Raw genomic sequence first — 17,782 nt, 5'->3', positions numbered from 1 at the left:
CCCAAAACCTTCTAGAGAGAGCAGCCAAGATCTCCAAGAGCTGGTGTGGTCTCTGCACGCTGTTGTCACAGAAGGGGAGGCCGATGCCCAGGCGAGGCCTGGACGAGGGGCAGGGGGCAGAGGAGCAGGAGAGCAGCCTTTGGGCGGGAGCTGGGTGAGTGCCAATGCCATCCACGCCCAGTTGTCACGAGGGCAGAGGACAGTCCAAAGCCCCCCTGCACCCCCAGGATGCACACGTGTTGTCGCAGGCCCGGGCCAGAGCCGGGTGTCCGCTCCCTTTGAGAGTCCCTGGGATGGGGGACAGAAGACAGAGGACTCCACCCTGCCCTCGCGCCCCGTAACGGCCCGTAACAGGGGAGTCAGGAAGGAGGGAAAAGCATCCCCTGGGTTGTGGTCTGTGGGGGGCCGTCCCCCCTCCCTTCTCCCCTCTCCCTTTGTCATGGAACCAGGGGCGCAGACCCTTGCTTCCCGACACACGTTCCGCATCCGTCTGTGCGGGCTCGGCGGTTTTCACAGCGATGCCGTCGGGGAGCCTGGCGGGCGGCCCCGGCCCCGGCCCAGCCAGGCACCAGGCAACCTCTGCCCAGACTCTGTTCACCATCCCCTCCGTGTCTTCGTCAGCGTCCCCTCGCGTGCGCCTCTCCGCCTAACAACGTACACGGGCTGGGCCCGGTCCTGAGCTATGCCGCAAGCCTGGCGTCGCCTGCCCTCCCGCCGCACCCTGGGCGACCGTGCGCTCCTAAGAAGCATGGGTGCCGCGGTGTCGCCGTGGCTGCTGGTCTCCCGCCAGCCCTGGAGGAAGGCCAGCCCCCCGCAGGGAACTGCCAGGTGTCTTAGCACCTGCGGCCCAGTGCCCGAGCGAGACCGACCGCCTCTTCCCATGCCTGCTGGCGGAAGGGCTGCGCAGAGCTCCTGACCGGTGCCCGTGTGTCCACTGGGCTGTCGAACTTTTTCTCTCCGGTTTGTAGGGCGTCTTTATTTTTTTACGCACCGATCCTGTCGATTCAAAGCGCTACGGACACCTGCCCCACGGTGTGGCTGGCTCTTAACATCTCCGTAAGGTGGTTTTGGTAAACTTACGCTCTTAATTGGTAAACTTTCGGGACGTATCCATCCCTGGTCTCCTCGTTCGAGGACTCCCCTGCTCGGGGTCTGTAAAGACCCCCCCACTATTTTCTCCGCCAGCCTGGAGAATACAAGGGCAGCTCTGCAACGTGGTGGCTTCTCCCCCAGAGAGAGATCCCTCCCGGGCAGATGGCCACCAGGAGGAGGCTCTCCAGCTTCGCTGCTGGCTTCAGGACTGACCACAAGCTTCGAGGGACCCTGCCGCCCGGTGACAACCAGGGCCAGGAAAGGATACCTCTCCGGGGCATCTCACAAAGCAGGAGGGGCTGGAGGGACACCCCAAAACAAACCAGACAAACGGCCAGGGCCCCCTCAGTGGCCCGAGCGGGACAGGGGTACCCAGGATTCAGGGGCCCACATGCACCAAAGCCCAGGAGGGAGTGCTGGGGCAGGGTCAGAGCTGACCGGGGCGGGGGGCCCCCGAGGCCCATGAGGACGCAGACCCTGGACCGGCCTGAGAGGTCGAAGCTGCCTGTAGGCGGGGCGGCCCCACCCTGTCCTCACAGGCACGTGGCCTTCATCGCGGCCCCCGGGAGCGAGTGGGCAACCAGAGAGCCCGGCCCCAGGCGCGGCCTGAGTCGGCACCAAGCACAGCTGAGAGAACTGAACTGGACAGACCGTTCAAGTCAGCGCGGCAGCCTCGGCTCGCAGATAGAAACGTCGGCGATCAGGATAAAGCAGACCGACCGCAGCACGGCCAGCGCAAAGTCTGACGCACATGACCACAGGGGAGGGTTTCCCTGGAGAGTCTCCTACCAACAGCAGCCCGCGGCCGGTCCCATCTGGATAAACCTGGAGCATGAACAGAAGGTCCCAGAAGCTGAGGACCGGCACGCAGACGGCCAGCTTTGCCCGTGGCCGGGAGGCCGTGGCCACGTGACACGCAGGCTGCCCATTCTCAACCGACACTTGGCCGCAAGCGGTCTGGAATTAGCAGGGTCCCTGGTGACACGGAACACACTGCCAGGGGGCGCCAGGAAACATGAGGGAAGTGCGGCCAGGGCATGATGGCCCCTGCTCGGTCCCCGTCCTCACGTGCCACATTTACAGCGCTCGTCCCTCACGCTGTGCTGAGGCGCTGCGTGCACGCGCTCTCCTCTGCTGGACTGTCACAACCTCTGCACACACCTCTCCTTGAGCCTCAGTGTCCCCACCTGGGAACCCGGGCTGTAACAGCCGCACGTTAAACGGCAAAACAGACACAGAAACACGTGCACGACAGCCGAGCAGTGCCTGCCACGGGGCTCCCGGGAAACGTCAGTGATGTGGACTTAGTCGTGTCCCCCAAATTCCTATGCTGGAGCTCGGGCCCCCAGCAGCTAGGACGTGGCTGTGTGTGGAGACGGGGTCTCTGGAGAGGTGGTTAAGGTAGAGTGAGGTCACTAGGGTGGCCCTGATCCAACGTGACTGGCGTCCCCGTGAGACAAGGAGGCAAGGACACAGACACACACAGAGGGACGACCGTGTGAGGACCCGGGGAGGGGACGGCGTCCACGCGCCCGGGAGAGAGGCCTGGGGAGGAGCCAGTCCGGCCCACACCTTGGACTCCAGCAGACGACAATAAACTGCTCTTTGAGCCTCCTGGTCTGTGGTTATCTGTCCCGGCAGCCGGAGCTGAGACAGCGAGCGAGCTGGCACACGCCCAGACGGTGGCGTGCCCGGCCTGGCCGAGGTGGGCGCCGGCCTGCCCACGGGGCTCCCTGCACTGACGCAGGCAGGCTCTCCCCGCGGCCCCACTCTTGGCAGGCATCCTGATGCCATCAGTGGGGTGGGGGGTCCTCCGTTCTCCCCAGGCGATTGCTAACAGCTGTCTCCTCCCATCACGCCCACCTCGCTCCCAGCTCCAGGGTCACCGCTCACAGCCCGGGGCTTCCGGGGCCCCTGTCGTCGAGAAGGCATGTTTCACTGGGGAGAGGGGGCAGCCGGAAACCCCCAGCTCCGAGGCCGCTGCACATCCACGGAGCCGGCCTGTGTTCCCACATCTGGTATTTCCCTGCCAGACCCTCAGACCCACAGACAGCTGTCCCTGGGAGGGAGGACAGCGCGTACCACGCGGCAGGGGCCTCCCTGAGCCGGACTGCTGTGGGTGACTCTCAGGCAGGGCAGGGGCCCGCCATCCACCGAGGAGCCCTGGCCTCACCGTGTCCTCCGTCCGGAGCAGGCTCAGGCCCACCTGGTTCCCCAAGCAGGCCGTGCAAGGAGAATCCCACAGGGGAGAGCCACATGCACTCCTGCACAAGCTCCCGTGTGCACTTGCACTCAAACACGCGTGTAAGCACACACACCGTTAACACAGGGTTCGTGAGATGCTTTCGGAACCTGGTACGGAGCTGTGATAGGAAAAGATAGGCTTCGGTAGGCAGAGAAGCAAAGGATAGGGTGAGAGATGGGGGGACAGGGGGGCATTTTGGAACAACGCGGGGAGCTCAGGTCTGACCACAGCAAAGCCCCTCAGGCATAAGGGTCCTCGTAAGGACGTAACAGACACTTTCTACTCCCCGTCAGCCTCCCCTCAGGAATGTGACAAAAGACCTGACTTGAAATCAGTGGCCCATAAAACATTCGACCCACGAGGAACGACTGGCCGTAGACCACCCCTCACACAATGGAAACGAGCCAATCAGGAATGGACCACCCAGCACCTACAGGTGACCAGCCAGCAAGGGTAGGATCTGAGAACCTTATCAAACAAGCACCCTTGCCTACTGTCCCCGGCATTCACCGCCCAGTGTCCCCTCTCTGTGAACAGAGCTTTCCTACCATTCTCCCTTCCCGATCTGATCCTCGAATAGACTTCTGCCTGCGGCTCATTCAGTGTCCACCACTTTGCTCTCCAAAGCGGCGAGAAGACCGACCCGGGTATCGAGGTGGAAGAGCCAGGTGGCAGCGACCCGAGGCTCACGGTGACCCTGGGAGGCAGACACCGCCTGTCCGAGCTGCAGGAGGCGCAGCTGACCCCGAACCAAAGTACTGTTGCCCTAAGAGTGAGTCTTAAGAACCCCGCCATGGGGCGGCACCAGAGAATGGGGCTGACTAAACGTCCCCTCAGTAAGCACACCTGTTTGTGCTTCCACACGGGCGTGGGCCTGTCCCCAACTGCCCGCGTCACCACGAGCCTCCCCCCCCCAGCTCAGGCCCAGGTCCGTGCGTGGTCGCCTTTAACGAAGACCAGACGTCAGCCCCTTACTGCCGAGTTACCGAAGCACAAGCTCATGTCAGTCGAGCTGATGGGGCCGAGGGGGCGGAGGGTCTCCAGGCCTGTGGTGCGGAGGCCCAGCCCCGGGCAGACATCGGAAACTGGGTGCTCTGGGGCCCCCCGCTCCCCAGAGGCTTCCTGGGCCCATGTTTCCGTTCTCAGATGCAGCAGTGCACCGAGAGTCACTGGGAAATGCAGGTGCAGCCGGGCTCCACCTCCTGGCGGCGGCCCCGGTGCCCTGGTCTGCCTCCCACCGCCCCCACCCCGTGCAGGCCACGCTGGAGCAGAGGACAGGAGCAGTGCCTGCAGGGTCGCACGGGGCTGTCACCACGCCCCTCATGGCCCCTCTCAGCCCTCAGACAGCGTGGCGGATGGCGGGGATACAGCACGGCCGCCCACCCTGCGGGGCCAAAGCATCCCTCCCGGCTCAGGAAACATGTGGCTGGCAGAGCACGTGGGTCTCTGTCTGGCGGGAAGCTGGGGCGGGGCGGGGCAGGGACGCCTGTTCCCGCCTTCCTTGTCCTCCTTGTGAAGTCAGCCTCCCAGCGGCCTCACCCCTCACTGGGGCGAACTCCCCTAGTCCCAGGTGGGGCCAGAGCACTGGATGTGCTGTGCTGGCACCAAGCTCTGGGGGACGTGTCCGTCTCATTTCCTAGCAAAGCCAGGAAGCCGCCTTGTCACCCTGGCCGCCACGCCCCTGCATGCTCTACAGGGAACCCCAGAGAAGGGCTCAGGTGGGGGGCTGGGCAGCAATCCTCAAAGGAGAAGGGAGGGTGCAGAGGCCTCTTGCCCCACCCAATGGCGCACACCCAAGAGCGTGGCCCACGCCAGCCCGAAGGCCCGGACACCCAGACACCTGTAAGGCCCCCGAGAAGCCTCTCCTGTATTTCCAGCACAGACGCACATCAGTCCTCTGGGACAGCATGCCCACCTGTGAGCCAACTATTTCTTTCCAGTCACCCTTGGAGAACCTTCTTCCTTTATGTCTTCTCAGGAAGTCATCCTTGTTGCTCCCAGGGACTGGCAATCGGGGCGGGGGGGGGGGGGCGGTGGCACTCTTCAAATACCAGAAAATCTGCCCAGTGTGGGAGGGGACAGTGGGTTTCTGAAGCACCTGGCACAGCCCGGCACCAGCCCAGCTGTCGGCACAGGAGAGGAAGGAGCCCCGGACCAGCTGTCCACAGGGAATGTTCCACCAGCCTCTTCTAGAAGGCACACGGGGTGGGTGCAAAATATGTGGGCAGCGAATATGCACAGGCTGGGTGAGGTCCCATGGCAGAGAGAAGCCAGGGCAGGTGCGGCTCAGGCTCGGAGACTCGGAGCTGCCGGCCGCTCAGCCTTGCACCCTCCACAACCAACTCTGTCCCGGCTACGCCACAGGGTGGATGGGTCCCGAGAGGTGAGCCGAGAGGGGACCGACGGCATTGTCCCCAGACGGCACGGCCCCCTGGCGGGGTTCACTCACCTAATACTTCCCGCGTCCACGTGGGCCAGGCCTGGTTCTCGGTCTGGCAGACCTCCAGGCCCCCTGCTCATGGAGAGAAAGCAAAAACCAGATAAGCAGCAAGAGCCACGGAGCCAGGCTGGCTGGTTCAGGCATCTGCGGTGCTTGGGAGCAACGGAGCCAGGGCACGACAGCTGGGCTCTGCACACCTGCTCCAAGGGCCACGGGACGTCACGAAAGAAGTCTAAGCGAGGGAATGACATGGTCAGGTTTATTGAAAAGGTCCAGCTGGTCGCTGGGTGGAGAATGAACTGGGCACAGAGGCCAGAGCTTGGGAAGTTGAGGGATACTGAGGAGGGAACCAAGGGGCCCACGTTGGCCCTGCTGGTGGCACATTCGTGGCCCCGGGACAGGGCCGTAGCACCTGCTCGGCAGCCAGATGCCGTCCCCGATGTTCCGAGGAGTGCCGAGGTTCTTCCTGGCACCAGCCAGGTGCCTGGGTACAGCACAGAGCCACCGAGCCGTTTCATTCCTCAGGGTCTGGCTCTGCCGGGTGAGTGTGGCAGCGGGCCAGCAGGCAAGGATTCGCAAGGGGGTGGCGCCGTGCCGGCCACGGAGGGAAGTGTTCTAAGAAGGAAGTGGGGCAGGCTGGAGCAAGTGGGGACGGGAGGTCCAAGTGGGGTACCTGCTGGCCAGAGGGGAGGTCCTAGAGCAGACGAGCAGCAGTGAGGGGCAGCAGGGCCAAGGGTCTGGGTGGCCTGGGTGGCAACCAAAACTAGGGCTGGATGGATGGCTGAGCCATGAGGAAGAAGGGGTGAAGAGGCAGGCCACACTGGGAGACAAGGCGCCAGAGAGAGATCCGTCCGGCAGGAGCTTTTCCTTCCCTCTGGGACTCCAGTTAACAGGCACACCTCATGCCCTGGCCAGCCGCAGAGCCTCCTGGGGGCAGGACTCTCCCTCCTGCTCACGGCTCAGCTCTCCAGGTACCCCCATGCCCCCCCCCCCCCCCAGACTGCCCCAGACCACGACTGAGACTCCGCAGGCCCGGAGGTGACCTCCCTCAGCCTCCTCCAGCTCAGAGGCCCTTCCCTGGTGTGCAGGGCCGGGCTAGCCCAATCAGGGAACACGAGGAGGGGTCAGGACACAGGCCCCGAGATGTCACAACAGCCCTTCCTTGCCAACTCAGGATAGGTCTGCTATCCCACATGTGAACCCAGAGGCCAGGACTAAGCAGATGTTTACGCGGACACACACTCAGCCTTCCCAACTATTTCCCAAGAAGGGATTGAGCTTGCAGGAAAATTCTAGTAACCGACTTTCTAGGAAGTGACGGTGCGCGGGAGGTGGGGGGGAACAATGTCCAGGAAAGACAGCGCTCAGGGTCAAGGGCAGTACATTGCTGGAACATTCCGCTGCCAGGGAGCCGGCAGGCCCTGGGAGTCCTTGCTCTGACGACACCCTCTCCTGCCAGAGCACTGACCTTCGTGCTGGCCCTCTCTGCCCTCGGCCCCCAAAAGGCCTGGGGGCCTGACACCAGCGTCTACCTCCAGCCAGGCTGCACCACGGGCCCCTTCTCACCAGGCTGTACCAGCAGGAAGCGTGTTGGTGCCCAAGAGACTTCCGCCCAGAAAGAATGGCCTCGTGGGCCCGTTCTTGTCACCCGTGCCACGCCAGCCCTATCAGGGTGTGCCAGCCGTGGCCCCCAGGCTGCCACAGGAGAAGAGCAGGGCGGGGGAGTCGGTCTCCGGCAGGCGTGGACGTGTAGAGTGTAACCTCCCTTTTCTGGCCTGGCCTCCCAGAAACAACACACCCCTCGCCAATGTGGCGCTTCCTCGTGGCACAACAACCCACTTAGGCCCAGTAGTCGTCCCTCAAATCAAGCCTCACCAGAGCAGTTGCTGGCCATGTTATGAAACGCAGCTTGGACACTGACAGGCAGGAAGGAAAGTTGGACCCCGGCTGAGACCAGCCTACGTGTCCTCTGTTTCCCCGACTTCCCTCATGGCCCTCCTCCCCCCGGGCCTTCCTTTCCTCGAGGCAAGCGGCCTTCACCAGCGTTCAGCAGCATTACGGACGCGATGCTTGGTCCAGACACTGGCAGACTGGCTACACGAGGCTCGAGGCCACGAGGGGGGCCGGCCAGCCTGCCAAGGCCACGGGGACCCCAGCAGCCCGCTCCCGCCGAGCAACCCCTGGGGGCCCCATCCTGTCCCCCGCCCAGGATCCTCCCTTCCACCTGAGACCATGCTCTGCGGAGCCCCTAGTGGCCTCCCACCTCGTTGGCACCTTTAGGAAAACTGAAGGCCGACTTGTGAGACACCAGGCAGCGAGGGCAGCCAGGTGGGGCTCAGATACATCCACACCGCCAGGAGCTGTCGAGGGCTGGCTGGCGGGATAGCCAGCAGGGTGGGGCCCGGGCCAGGCTGCCCCATCCGGCCTCCTGGGGACCTGCACCCAGGACAGGTCCTGCCCCTGCTGTACAACACCTGTGGGAACATTCGGGTCCCTGGCTGGAGCCCCACCTCCCACGTCTCGTGTGTTTAAGGCGTGCTAAGGAAATGCAGATTTTAACAGGAGCCCAACCTAAACGCAATCAGGAAAAAATGAACACTGGGGCCGAAACCATGCGACATGACCCCAAGTCAAAAGTGGAAGCTGATCTGCGACAGAACTCACACCTGGGGTTTCTCTGCATGGCCCTGCCCCTGTCTGCTATTAAATGAACTTACAAGAGTGAACAGCCATCAGATCATGGGAGGACGAGCGCCCACGGAGGCCTGTGGCCGTGGGAACACACTCTCCTCTTCTGTGATGCGGCACCAACCCAGAGCTCCGTTCTCCCCACTTCCGGGGCTTTGCTCCAGATGGGCCTTCAGGACATACATCAGTGTGGCAAGAGCTTTCTGGTTCCTGCCTGAGAAGGGAGGGCTGCCCGCCGGGAGCAGTGGGGTGGTGGTCTGGCCACCGCCAGCAGGCCTGGGAGCCACAAGACACGCCTGCAGGTTCATACGGTACCCGGTCCAGACTGCTGCAACAGATAATCTGATCCCTGCCCTGGAAAGATACTACATGCAGATTTGCAAAGAACAGAAACAAGGTGAAGTTTGGTTTGTTCGATTTTCTTGGTGTGCATATCCTTTAGTTCCCGGGAAGCCCGAGGCACGAATGTCCCCCACGCTGTCTGGAAGAGGAAACTCTGGGAGCTGCCCCTGCCCACGCCCCTCCCCCCACCCCCCCAGCTGGAGCAGCGGCCCCTGGAAGGAGGCCAAACCCTCCCAGCACAGGGTCAGAGCCTCCTTCTGTGCTGAAGGCTGCCTCTCCCCAGCAGGGCAAAGCGTAGCCCAGAGCAAAATGTTCCAGAAGGACTTGGAAGCGTGTGCTGAGCAGGGCAGGAGTTGCAATTAATGGGAAAAGCGAAGCCATCCGGCTGCCCGAAGTTCTGTGGTGCCCCCTCGGCAATGGCCAGCTGCCACCTCCAGGCCTGGGGATTAATATCGGCTCGGACGACGGGTCTTGGCCCAGAATCCGTGTGACTGATTGCGGGACAGACAGGAAAGCTTTTCACCTGCCTGGAGCTCAGTCAGGGTTTCCTAGTAGACGATAGCATCGGGAGCCCCAGGGTACAGGCACTTTTGTTCCCTGCTTGGAGTCTCTTGTGCTGGTGACGTCCACAGGGAATAAGGCAGTGCCTGGTCTGGATGGTGCGGAGGGAGGAAGCTGAATGGCAGGCATCTGGGCCTCTGAGACAGGGACTCTCGTTCTAAAGCCTGGGCCTCTGGCCTGAAGATAGGGCTTTTCTGCTGGAAATTTCCAGGAATGGGATTTTTTTCCAGCACAGCAGAGAAAACAAGATTGAGAAAGGTCACAGGACAGTGGAGAGCAGAGGTAGCAGCAGAGGGGGGCTCTGCCTCAGGCCGGCCTGCAGTCCAGGACCCGTCATTCTATTGCTGGTTTTAAGGACAAATGTGAGCCTGACCTATGCCGGCCTTGGATGAGGAGGAGGTTTTAGGTTTGTCCTGCAGGGCTCAGAGATGTCACCTGCCACCATCTCCTTTGGCCTAACCAAATGTCTGGCCACAAGTACACTTGATCTACAGCCAAAAATTAACAGGTACACATCCCCAGAAACATGGGATACAAATGCCTTCGATGTCACTGGGAGTCCGGCACCCATGGGCTGTCCCTTGAGCACCCAAACCCCAAGCACCATCCAACATGGGGTCTCAAAGTGAGGGGTCAGGAGGAGACGCATCTACTCCGAACCACAGCCCAGAACCACAGTCTGGCCCCCGTGGGGGAGGGCCACGTGTGCCCTGGAAAACCTTACGACGCACCTCCTTAGCTCCATGCAGGAAAAGCTTGAATACGACATCACACAGAAAACCACAACCGCTTTGTGACCCGTCCTTCTGTCAGGACTCCGGTAAGGAAACGCAGTGCCTGGCCTGCCTCACGAGGGAAGCTCCGTGGCCCAGCCGTCCCCTCTGCGCTCTTTGCTTGAGAATGTGGCCGAGGCCATGCCCTGGAGGACGATCTCCCAGGATGCTGCTGCTTCTGGAGTTTTATTCTTTTATGGGCTTCCCTTGTACTCCTAGAAAGAAATCTACACCTGGAGACTTGGGTTTTCTTGTTTGTGGCCAAATCCCCACTGGGATTTCATGGGCCTGGAGGACAGACACAACAGGGTAACCTGGCTGGACGAGAGCCAAGACGCAGGCTCACTGCTGAAGGAAGGTATGACGGACTCAACGCACGCGTGCACAGGCGCGTGCACACACACACACACCCACCCACCCACACACACACACACACACACACACAAGCTCTGCGGCCATATCTACCCAATGAGCTGTCGGGGGCATCGTTGCAAAGGCTTGAACTATGTCCACACCTGAGTCAGGCAGAAAGTGTCTGGGGGGAAGGCGGCACTTATGTCTGTGGGGGGAGCCACAGGGAGGCAGGGGACAGCTCATCAGCGGGAGCAGGTGCCCCAGGAAAGTGGCAGCTGTGACTTTAGCCGGAGGCACCCCAGGCCATCCAGCAAGTGCTCCAGAGGAGGGGAAGGTCCAGAGCAAGAGAACCCAAGGAGCCCAGGGCCTCAGCCACCTGGAAAAGCCTCTCCCCCCTCACTCGCAGGGAGCCTGGGCTCCCACAGAATCCAGACAGGAGAGAAGCAAGGGAGGCAGGGGCTCCAGGAGCCAGCGGGGCACTGCCCCCTCTTCACCCAAGGGCGAACCTTTCGGCACAACCGCCGGAGGGGCTCCCCAGAGGCAGGAAGAGAAGGCAGAGGCTCCACCCCAACTCCCTGCATGGTCCTCAAAGGCCCTGAGGAGAGAACCCTGGGGCCTTGTTCCCACACGCCCCAGGCTGCTATCCTGGCAGGATCACAGTTTCGTTGGGGCAGAAAGCCCGGCCACCCCCTATGCCTGGCCAGAACCAAACAGAAACCACCCCTGCCCCCCAGGGATCCGGGCCACCGTCTGTGCCCCTGCCCCCGCCCCTGTAACCAGGAGGTACACGGAGGCGAGAAACCCATCCCGATGTGAGAAACAGCCTCCTACTCTCATAGCTGGAGGAAGTACGTTCCAATGCTACAGTGTGGCTCTAAGATATGCCCTGGCGGGGAGGCAGGCGGGGGAAACACTGATTCATCCAGGAGAGCTCAGTGCTCCAAGTACAACGCATAAAGGCAGCCAGTGTGCGATGTGTTTATAAAGATTGCCATGAAAACGGTTCACCTCAGAAAGCAGCTCTGGTGATTAAGAGGTGAGTTTCCGGCCCCAGAAAAAACATGCGTTTTTTTCTGTGCCAGCAAGAGGGACCTGCCCCCCTCTGCCCTCAGCGGTACCTTCCAAGCTCCAGCTGCCCTTACTTTCCCCTCCATGCACATCTGGGTAAAGACGGGGAAGAAAGCAGAAGTGCCAGCCCTCTGCACGGGGCTGCCTCTCCACCCCCTGCCCCCAACAGCCCTGCCTCGTCAGCCCTACCTACCCCAGCCCAGGCCCGGGCTCCGGAAGCTGGCCTGCTGGCCCAGAGCAGGCAGGAGTCTGCTCCCGGCCCATGTGCCTCAGCTCTAGGGGATCTCAAAGAATGACATAGAGAAACACTCCGTTCTCCTAGGCAAAGGTAAAACAGGTTGCAGTGACCCCAGGAGCAATCAGCTCCCTGAGACAGAAGGAAATATTAATTTCGTAAATTGAACTACAGACGCTGAACAGAATCTTTCAAAAATATAACATTTTAATATTGGTGATTAATAGCTGCATCTCCCTCCATGTCATCTCCGTGTTACCACGTGACCAGGCAGCCACGGGAGCCTGCCACGTACCCACGTGTGCTGTCCGAACGCCGCTCAGGTGGGTGGGCCGAGGGGGTAAGTGGTGGACACCCGCTGCCTCCCCGGCCTCCCGCCACCCCTCCGTGGGCCTGCCGCCAGCACCCAGAGCGTGCAGGACAGAGGACGCCAAAGGAGCTGTAAGCCGGGAAGTTCCGAGAGCAGGGCCAGACCCCGGCCTGGAGAACAGGTGACCACAGAGGAGGGTGGACACGCCCCCAGAGGGGCGGAGGTGACATCGGGCTGTGACTAGGGACTACCAACGGCTCAAATCACAGCTCTGCCCTCAGGCAAGGGGCTGGACTGGACTGCCCGGGGCTTGTCCCCTGCCTGTAGACACAGCCCTGTGACTGCCACCGCCAGCTACAGGGCCAGCGTGCTCGCGGGAGGCCTCACGTTCTCCCGGAAATCACGGCGCAATCACATGCCCGTCGCACCCAAGTACTTCGTTACGGGCCGGCCCTGCACCAGGCTGTGTGGTTCTCACACCTGGGGCAACGGGTCCCTTACCAACCACCGAGGGGTCCCCAGAAATTGTACAGGAGACGGGACACATGCTTCCACGGATGACTGTGGAGAGAAGCTTATAGGGTTGGGTAGGTGCTCCAGGAGTCCACAATCGCTAAGAACCTCTGACCTAAGGTCCAGGAGACAGCGGGCCCGGCACAGCTGAGGCGCTGATGAGCTGGACTGGCTGAGAGCAGGCTGGACCGAGTGGCTCTCCTCCACCCCACAGGGACACGTCACCTCCCCTTCACCCGTGCTCTGCATGATGCGTGTGCATGGCAGCAAGTCAGGTGCAGGGCCCGGTGAGAACCTGCACCCTGGGCCTCAGGTCCGAGTGTGGGAGGCACTGGCCTGGGACACCGAGGCGTCCCCTGGGGAAGCGTGTGTCTCCTGGTCTGGGTATCTTAACCCCTGCGGCTTACAGGGGTAGAGCTGGCAGGCACAACTAGGCTCAAGTCCAAGTGTGGCCACCCACTGATCCTAAGAACAAAATCAATTTTGCTTATGTTTTAAAACGTGAATCAGGGGTGCCTGGGTGGCTCAGTCGGGTAAGTGTCCGACTTCAGCTCAGGTCATGGTGTCGCGACCTGTGAGTTCGAGCCCTGCGTCGGGCTCTGTGCTGACAGCTCAGAGCCTGGAGCCCGCTTTGGATTCTGTGTCTCCCTCTCTCTCTGCTCCTTCCCCACTCGCACTCTGTATCTCTCTCCCAAAAATAAATAAAAAAAACATTTAAAAAAAATTAAAAGATAAATAAAACGTAAATCAGATATTGCCCTGCCCCTAGCTCTCCAACAATCTGCCCTCACACAAAGCAAGCCATGAAGTCTGTCCAAAGCCTGTACCCACACCCTCCCTGCCATCTTCAAACTCACCCCAAACAGGGGTTCGAGGGCCCCTGTATGTCCTCTTCCTGCTGTGGGGACTCTCGTCTCAGATGTTCTAGAGCAACTGAATAAAACCATTTAGTCTAAAAAGCTGAGCTACAAATATGCCTTCAGTTTAAAAATGTAACGAACCAGGGGCGCCTGGTGGCTCAGTCGGTCAGGCATCCAACTCTTGACTTCAGGTCAGGTCACGATCTCATGAGATCGGGCCCCATGTTGGGCTCTGTGCTGACGCTACTTAGGATTCTCTCTTTCCCTCTATCTGTCCTCTCCTCCCCCCCCCCCACTCAAAATAAACAAAACTTTTAAAAAATGTAATAAACTATATGACTGAGAATCTTTTTTTCTTTTTTGAGTCATTTGGGGTTAGATATGTTCTAAGAATATTACATACGCACATTCTTGGTGGGAAAGTAACAGCTGAGGGAGCTCCACTAGGAACAACTTACAATCCTTACAGTAAAAGCAACTCATGAAAAAAAAAAAGATTTCCAAAATACAATGAGTATAATATACATGAGAAATTGTGTTCAGAAAATCATACTTGCAATAATATTTCCAAATGATGATCACAAAATTCAACAAGTGGTTGGAAAAACTGGAAGAATGAAGCTGGACCTTGACCTCACACCATATGCGAAAATTAATTCAATATGGATCAAAGACATGACCTGCAGAAAGAAAACAGTAAAACCCTTAGAAGAAAACAGGAAAATCTTCATGACCATGAATTTGGCAATGATTTTTTGGATATGATATCAAAAGCACAAGCAACAAAAGAAAAAACAGACTAAGTTAGAATTGATAAAAATTTAAAACTCTGTACATCAAGGGACACTATCCACGGAGTGAAAAGACAACCCACAGAATGGGAGTATTTGCAAATCATATATCCGATAAGGGATTGATATCCAGAATATATAAAGAGCTCCTGGAACTCAACAGCAAGAAGCAAAGAACCCAACTCAAAAACAGACAAAAGACGTACATAGATATTTCTCCAAAGAAGATACACAAAAAAACAAAGTAATGAGTTTTATAAAAAAGCAACAAAGTAACGAGTTTTTGTAAAAAAAAAAAAAAAAGTAACCAGTGTCGGCAAGGACACCGAGACACGAGCCCTCACGCATTGGCTCTGGTGGGGAGGTAAGACTGTGCAGCTGGTGTGGAAAGCAGGTTCGGCAGTTCCTGTAATAGCCAAACACAGGATCGCCACATGATACAGGAATTTCACGTTTAAGGACACACCCCAAAGACTCGAAAGCAGAGACTCGGATACCTGTGCACCAATATTCGCTGCAGCATTATCCAAACGGCCAAAAGGTGGAAACAAGCCAAGTGTCCATCAACAGACGAGAGGACACACAGAATACGGTACGGGCATACCTTGTTTTATTGCGCTCCGCTTTACTGTGCTGAACAGGATCTGTTCAGCAGATTATCTGCTGAACAGATCCTGCATTTTTCAAAAAGGGAAGGTTTGTGGCCTCAGTCAAGTCGGTCAGCACCATTTTTCCAACAGCCTTTGCTCGTTTCATGGCCCTGCATCATGTTTTGGTAATTCTCACAATATTCCGAACTTTGTTATTACTACACATTTGTTATGGTGATCTGTGACGTTACTCTCGTACTTGTTTTTGGGTGCCCCGAACCGCACCTACAGAAGACGACGAACTTAATTGGGAAGTGTCGTGTGTGTTCTGACGGCTCCACCGACTGGCCATTCCCCCAACCCTCCCTCTCTCCTCAGGCCTCCCTGTTCCCCGAGACACATAATGTTTAAATTAAGCCAATGAACGGCCCTACAAGGCCTCCAAGTGTCCAAATGAAAGGAAGAGTCACATCTCTCACTACGAATCAGAAGCTACAAATGATGACGCTTACCTAGTAAGGAAGGCGTGTCGAAAGCGGACGGGCCAAAAGCTTGGCCTCGTGCACCCAGCGGCCGAAAGGCAATGCGAAGAAAAAGTTCTTGAAGGACGTTTTTAAAAGTGCTGCTGTAGCAAACACATAAAGGATAAGAAAGCGAAACAGCCTGATCGCTGAAATGGATAAAGTTTCAGTGGTCTGGAGAGAAGGTCCAACCAGCCACAACATCCCCTCAACCAAAGCCTCATCCAGAGCAAGATCCTAACTCCCTTCAATTCCGTGAAGGCTGGGAGAGGTGGGGAAGCTGCGGAAGAAAATCTGAAGCCTGCAGGGGTTGGTCCAGGAGGTTTAAGCAAAGACACCGTCTCCGTAACAGAGAAGGGCGCCGTGAGGCAGCACGTGCTGAGGCAAAAGCTGCATCGAGTTCTCCAGAAGATGTAGCAGGACAGTTCTCGAAGGCGTCTACACAAAACAGTCTTCTATCGGAAGAATATGCCATCTAGCACTTTCATAGCTGGAGAGGAGAAGTCGGTGCCTGGCTTCAGAGCTTCAAAGGATGGGCTGACTCCTCTCTTGGGCTAACACAGCTGGTGAACTTCATTTGAAGCCAGTGCTCACTGACTATTCTGAAAGTCCTAGGGCCTCAGCAATTATGCTGACTCTACTCTGCCCGTGCTCTACAAATGGAACAAAGCCTAGATGACAGCACATCTGTTTACAACACAGTTTACTGAATACACTAAGCCCATCGCTGAGACCTACCCTCAGAAAGAACTATTCCTTTCTTCTTTTTTTTTAATTTTTTAATTTTTTATTTTTGAGACAGGGAGAGACAGAGCATGAACAGGGGAGGGTCAGAGAGAGGGAGACACAGAATCTGAAACAGGCTCCAGGCTCTGAGCCGTCAGCACAGAGCCTGACGTGGGGCTCGAACTCACGGACGGTGAGATGATGACCTGAGCCGAAGTCGGCCGCTTAACCGACTGAGCCACCCAGGCGCCCCAGAACTATTCCTTTCAAAATATGACCACTCGTTGACAGTGCACCTGATCACCCAAGGGCTCTGATGGAGGTGGACAAGGAGATGAACATTGTTTTTGGGTCAGCTAATACAACACCTATTCTGCAGCCACGGGTCAAGGAGTAAGTGTAACCGTCTAGTCTTATTACTGAAGACATACATTTTGTAAGGCTTGGCTGCCACGGATAGTGATTCCTCTGACGGATCTGGGTAAAATCAATCAACTGAAAACCTTCTGGAAAGAATTCACCATTCTAGATGCCATTAAAGAACATTTGAGATTCGTGGGAAGAGGTCAAACTATCCACGTGAACAGGAGTTTGGAAGAAGTGGACTCCAGCCCTCAGGCAGGACCTTGAAGGGTTCAAGACATCAGTGGAGGAAGTCACTGCAGATGTGGTGGAAACAGCAGGAAAACCAGAACCAGAAGTGGAGCCTGAAAGAAGGAGCTGAGTTGCTGCACCTCAAGAGAAACCTGAACAGATGAGGAGCTGCTTAATTTTTTAAAAAATTTTTTTAATGTTTTATTTATTTTTGACAGAGAGAGAGAGAGACAGAGCATGAGCGGGGGAGGGGCAGGGAGAGAGGGAGACACAGAATCCGAAGCAGCTCCAGGCTCCGAGCTGTCGGCACAGAGCCCGACGCGGGGCTCGAACCCACGGACCGCAAGATTGTGACCTGAGCCGAAGTCGGACGCTCAACCGACTGAGCCACCCAGGCGCCCCGATGAGGAGCTGCTTCTTAGGGATAAGGCAAAGAAGGTGGTTTCTTGAGCTGGGATCTACCACTGGTGAAGGTGCTGTGAAGACTGTTGAAATGACAGAAGGATCTGGAATATTCCATACACTTAGTTGACAGAGCAGCAACAGGGTGTGCAAGTTCTGTGGGTAGAATGCTATCAAACGGCACCACAAACTACAGAGAAATCGTTGGTGAAAGGAAGAGTCGATCGTTGTGGCAAAGTTCACTGCTGTCTTAAGAGGTTGCCACGGACACCCCAGCCTTCAGCAGCCACCAACATGGAGGCGAGACCCTCCACCAGCAAAAAGATCACAAGTCCCTGAAAGCTCAGACAATGGCTAGCATGTTTTAGCAATAAAGTATGTTTTAATTAAGGTACATACACTGTGGATTTTCGACATATTGCTACTGGACATGTAACAGACGACAGCGTGGTGAAAACACAGCCTTTACGTGCACTGGGAAACCAAAACATTAGACTCACTTTATTGCGGGGGTCCGGAACCACACCTGCGATGTCTCCAAGGTGTGCCCGTATGTACATACAATGGAGTATTATTTAGCCACAAAAAGGAACGGAATTAGGACACGTGACACAACACGGCAGAACCCTGAAGACTTTACGCTCAAGTGAAATAAGCTGGACCCAGGCAGACAGACA

General features: G+C 57.7%; 1 protein-coding gene across 1 annotated transcript in view; it reads right to left on the bottom strand.

Moving 5' to 3' along the window:
• Positions 1-14,074: 14,074 nt before the first annotated feature.
• Positions 14,075-17,782, bottom strand: part of HSF2BP (heat shock transcription factor 2 binding protein) — a 103,779-nt gene continuing 100,071 nt past the window's right edge. The window contains exon 9 of the mRNA XM_047847096.1: positions 14,075-14,161. Within this exon, the coding sequence (XP_047703052.1) occupies positions 14,139-14,161 (23 nt within the window). The 3' untranslated portion in view covers positions 14,075-14,138. The remainder of the gene's footprint in view (positions 14,162-17,782) is intronic.

Source organism: Prionailurus viverrinus, unplaced genomic scaffold (genome assembly GCF_022837055.1).
Source record: "Prionailurus viverrinus isolate Anna unplaced genomic scaffold, UM_Priviv_1.0 scaffold_42, whole genome shotgun sequence".
In the NCBI taxonomy this organism is placed as follows: Eukaryota; Metazoa; Chordata; class Mammalia; order Carnivora; family Felidae; genus Prionailurus; species Prionailurus viverrinus.
The sequence above is the reverse complement of the archived record's forward strand: the minus strand, read 5'-3'. Positions and strand labels throughout refer to the sequence as shown.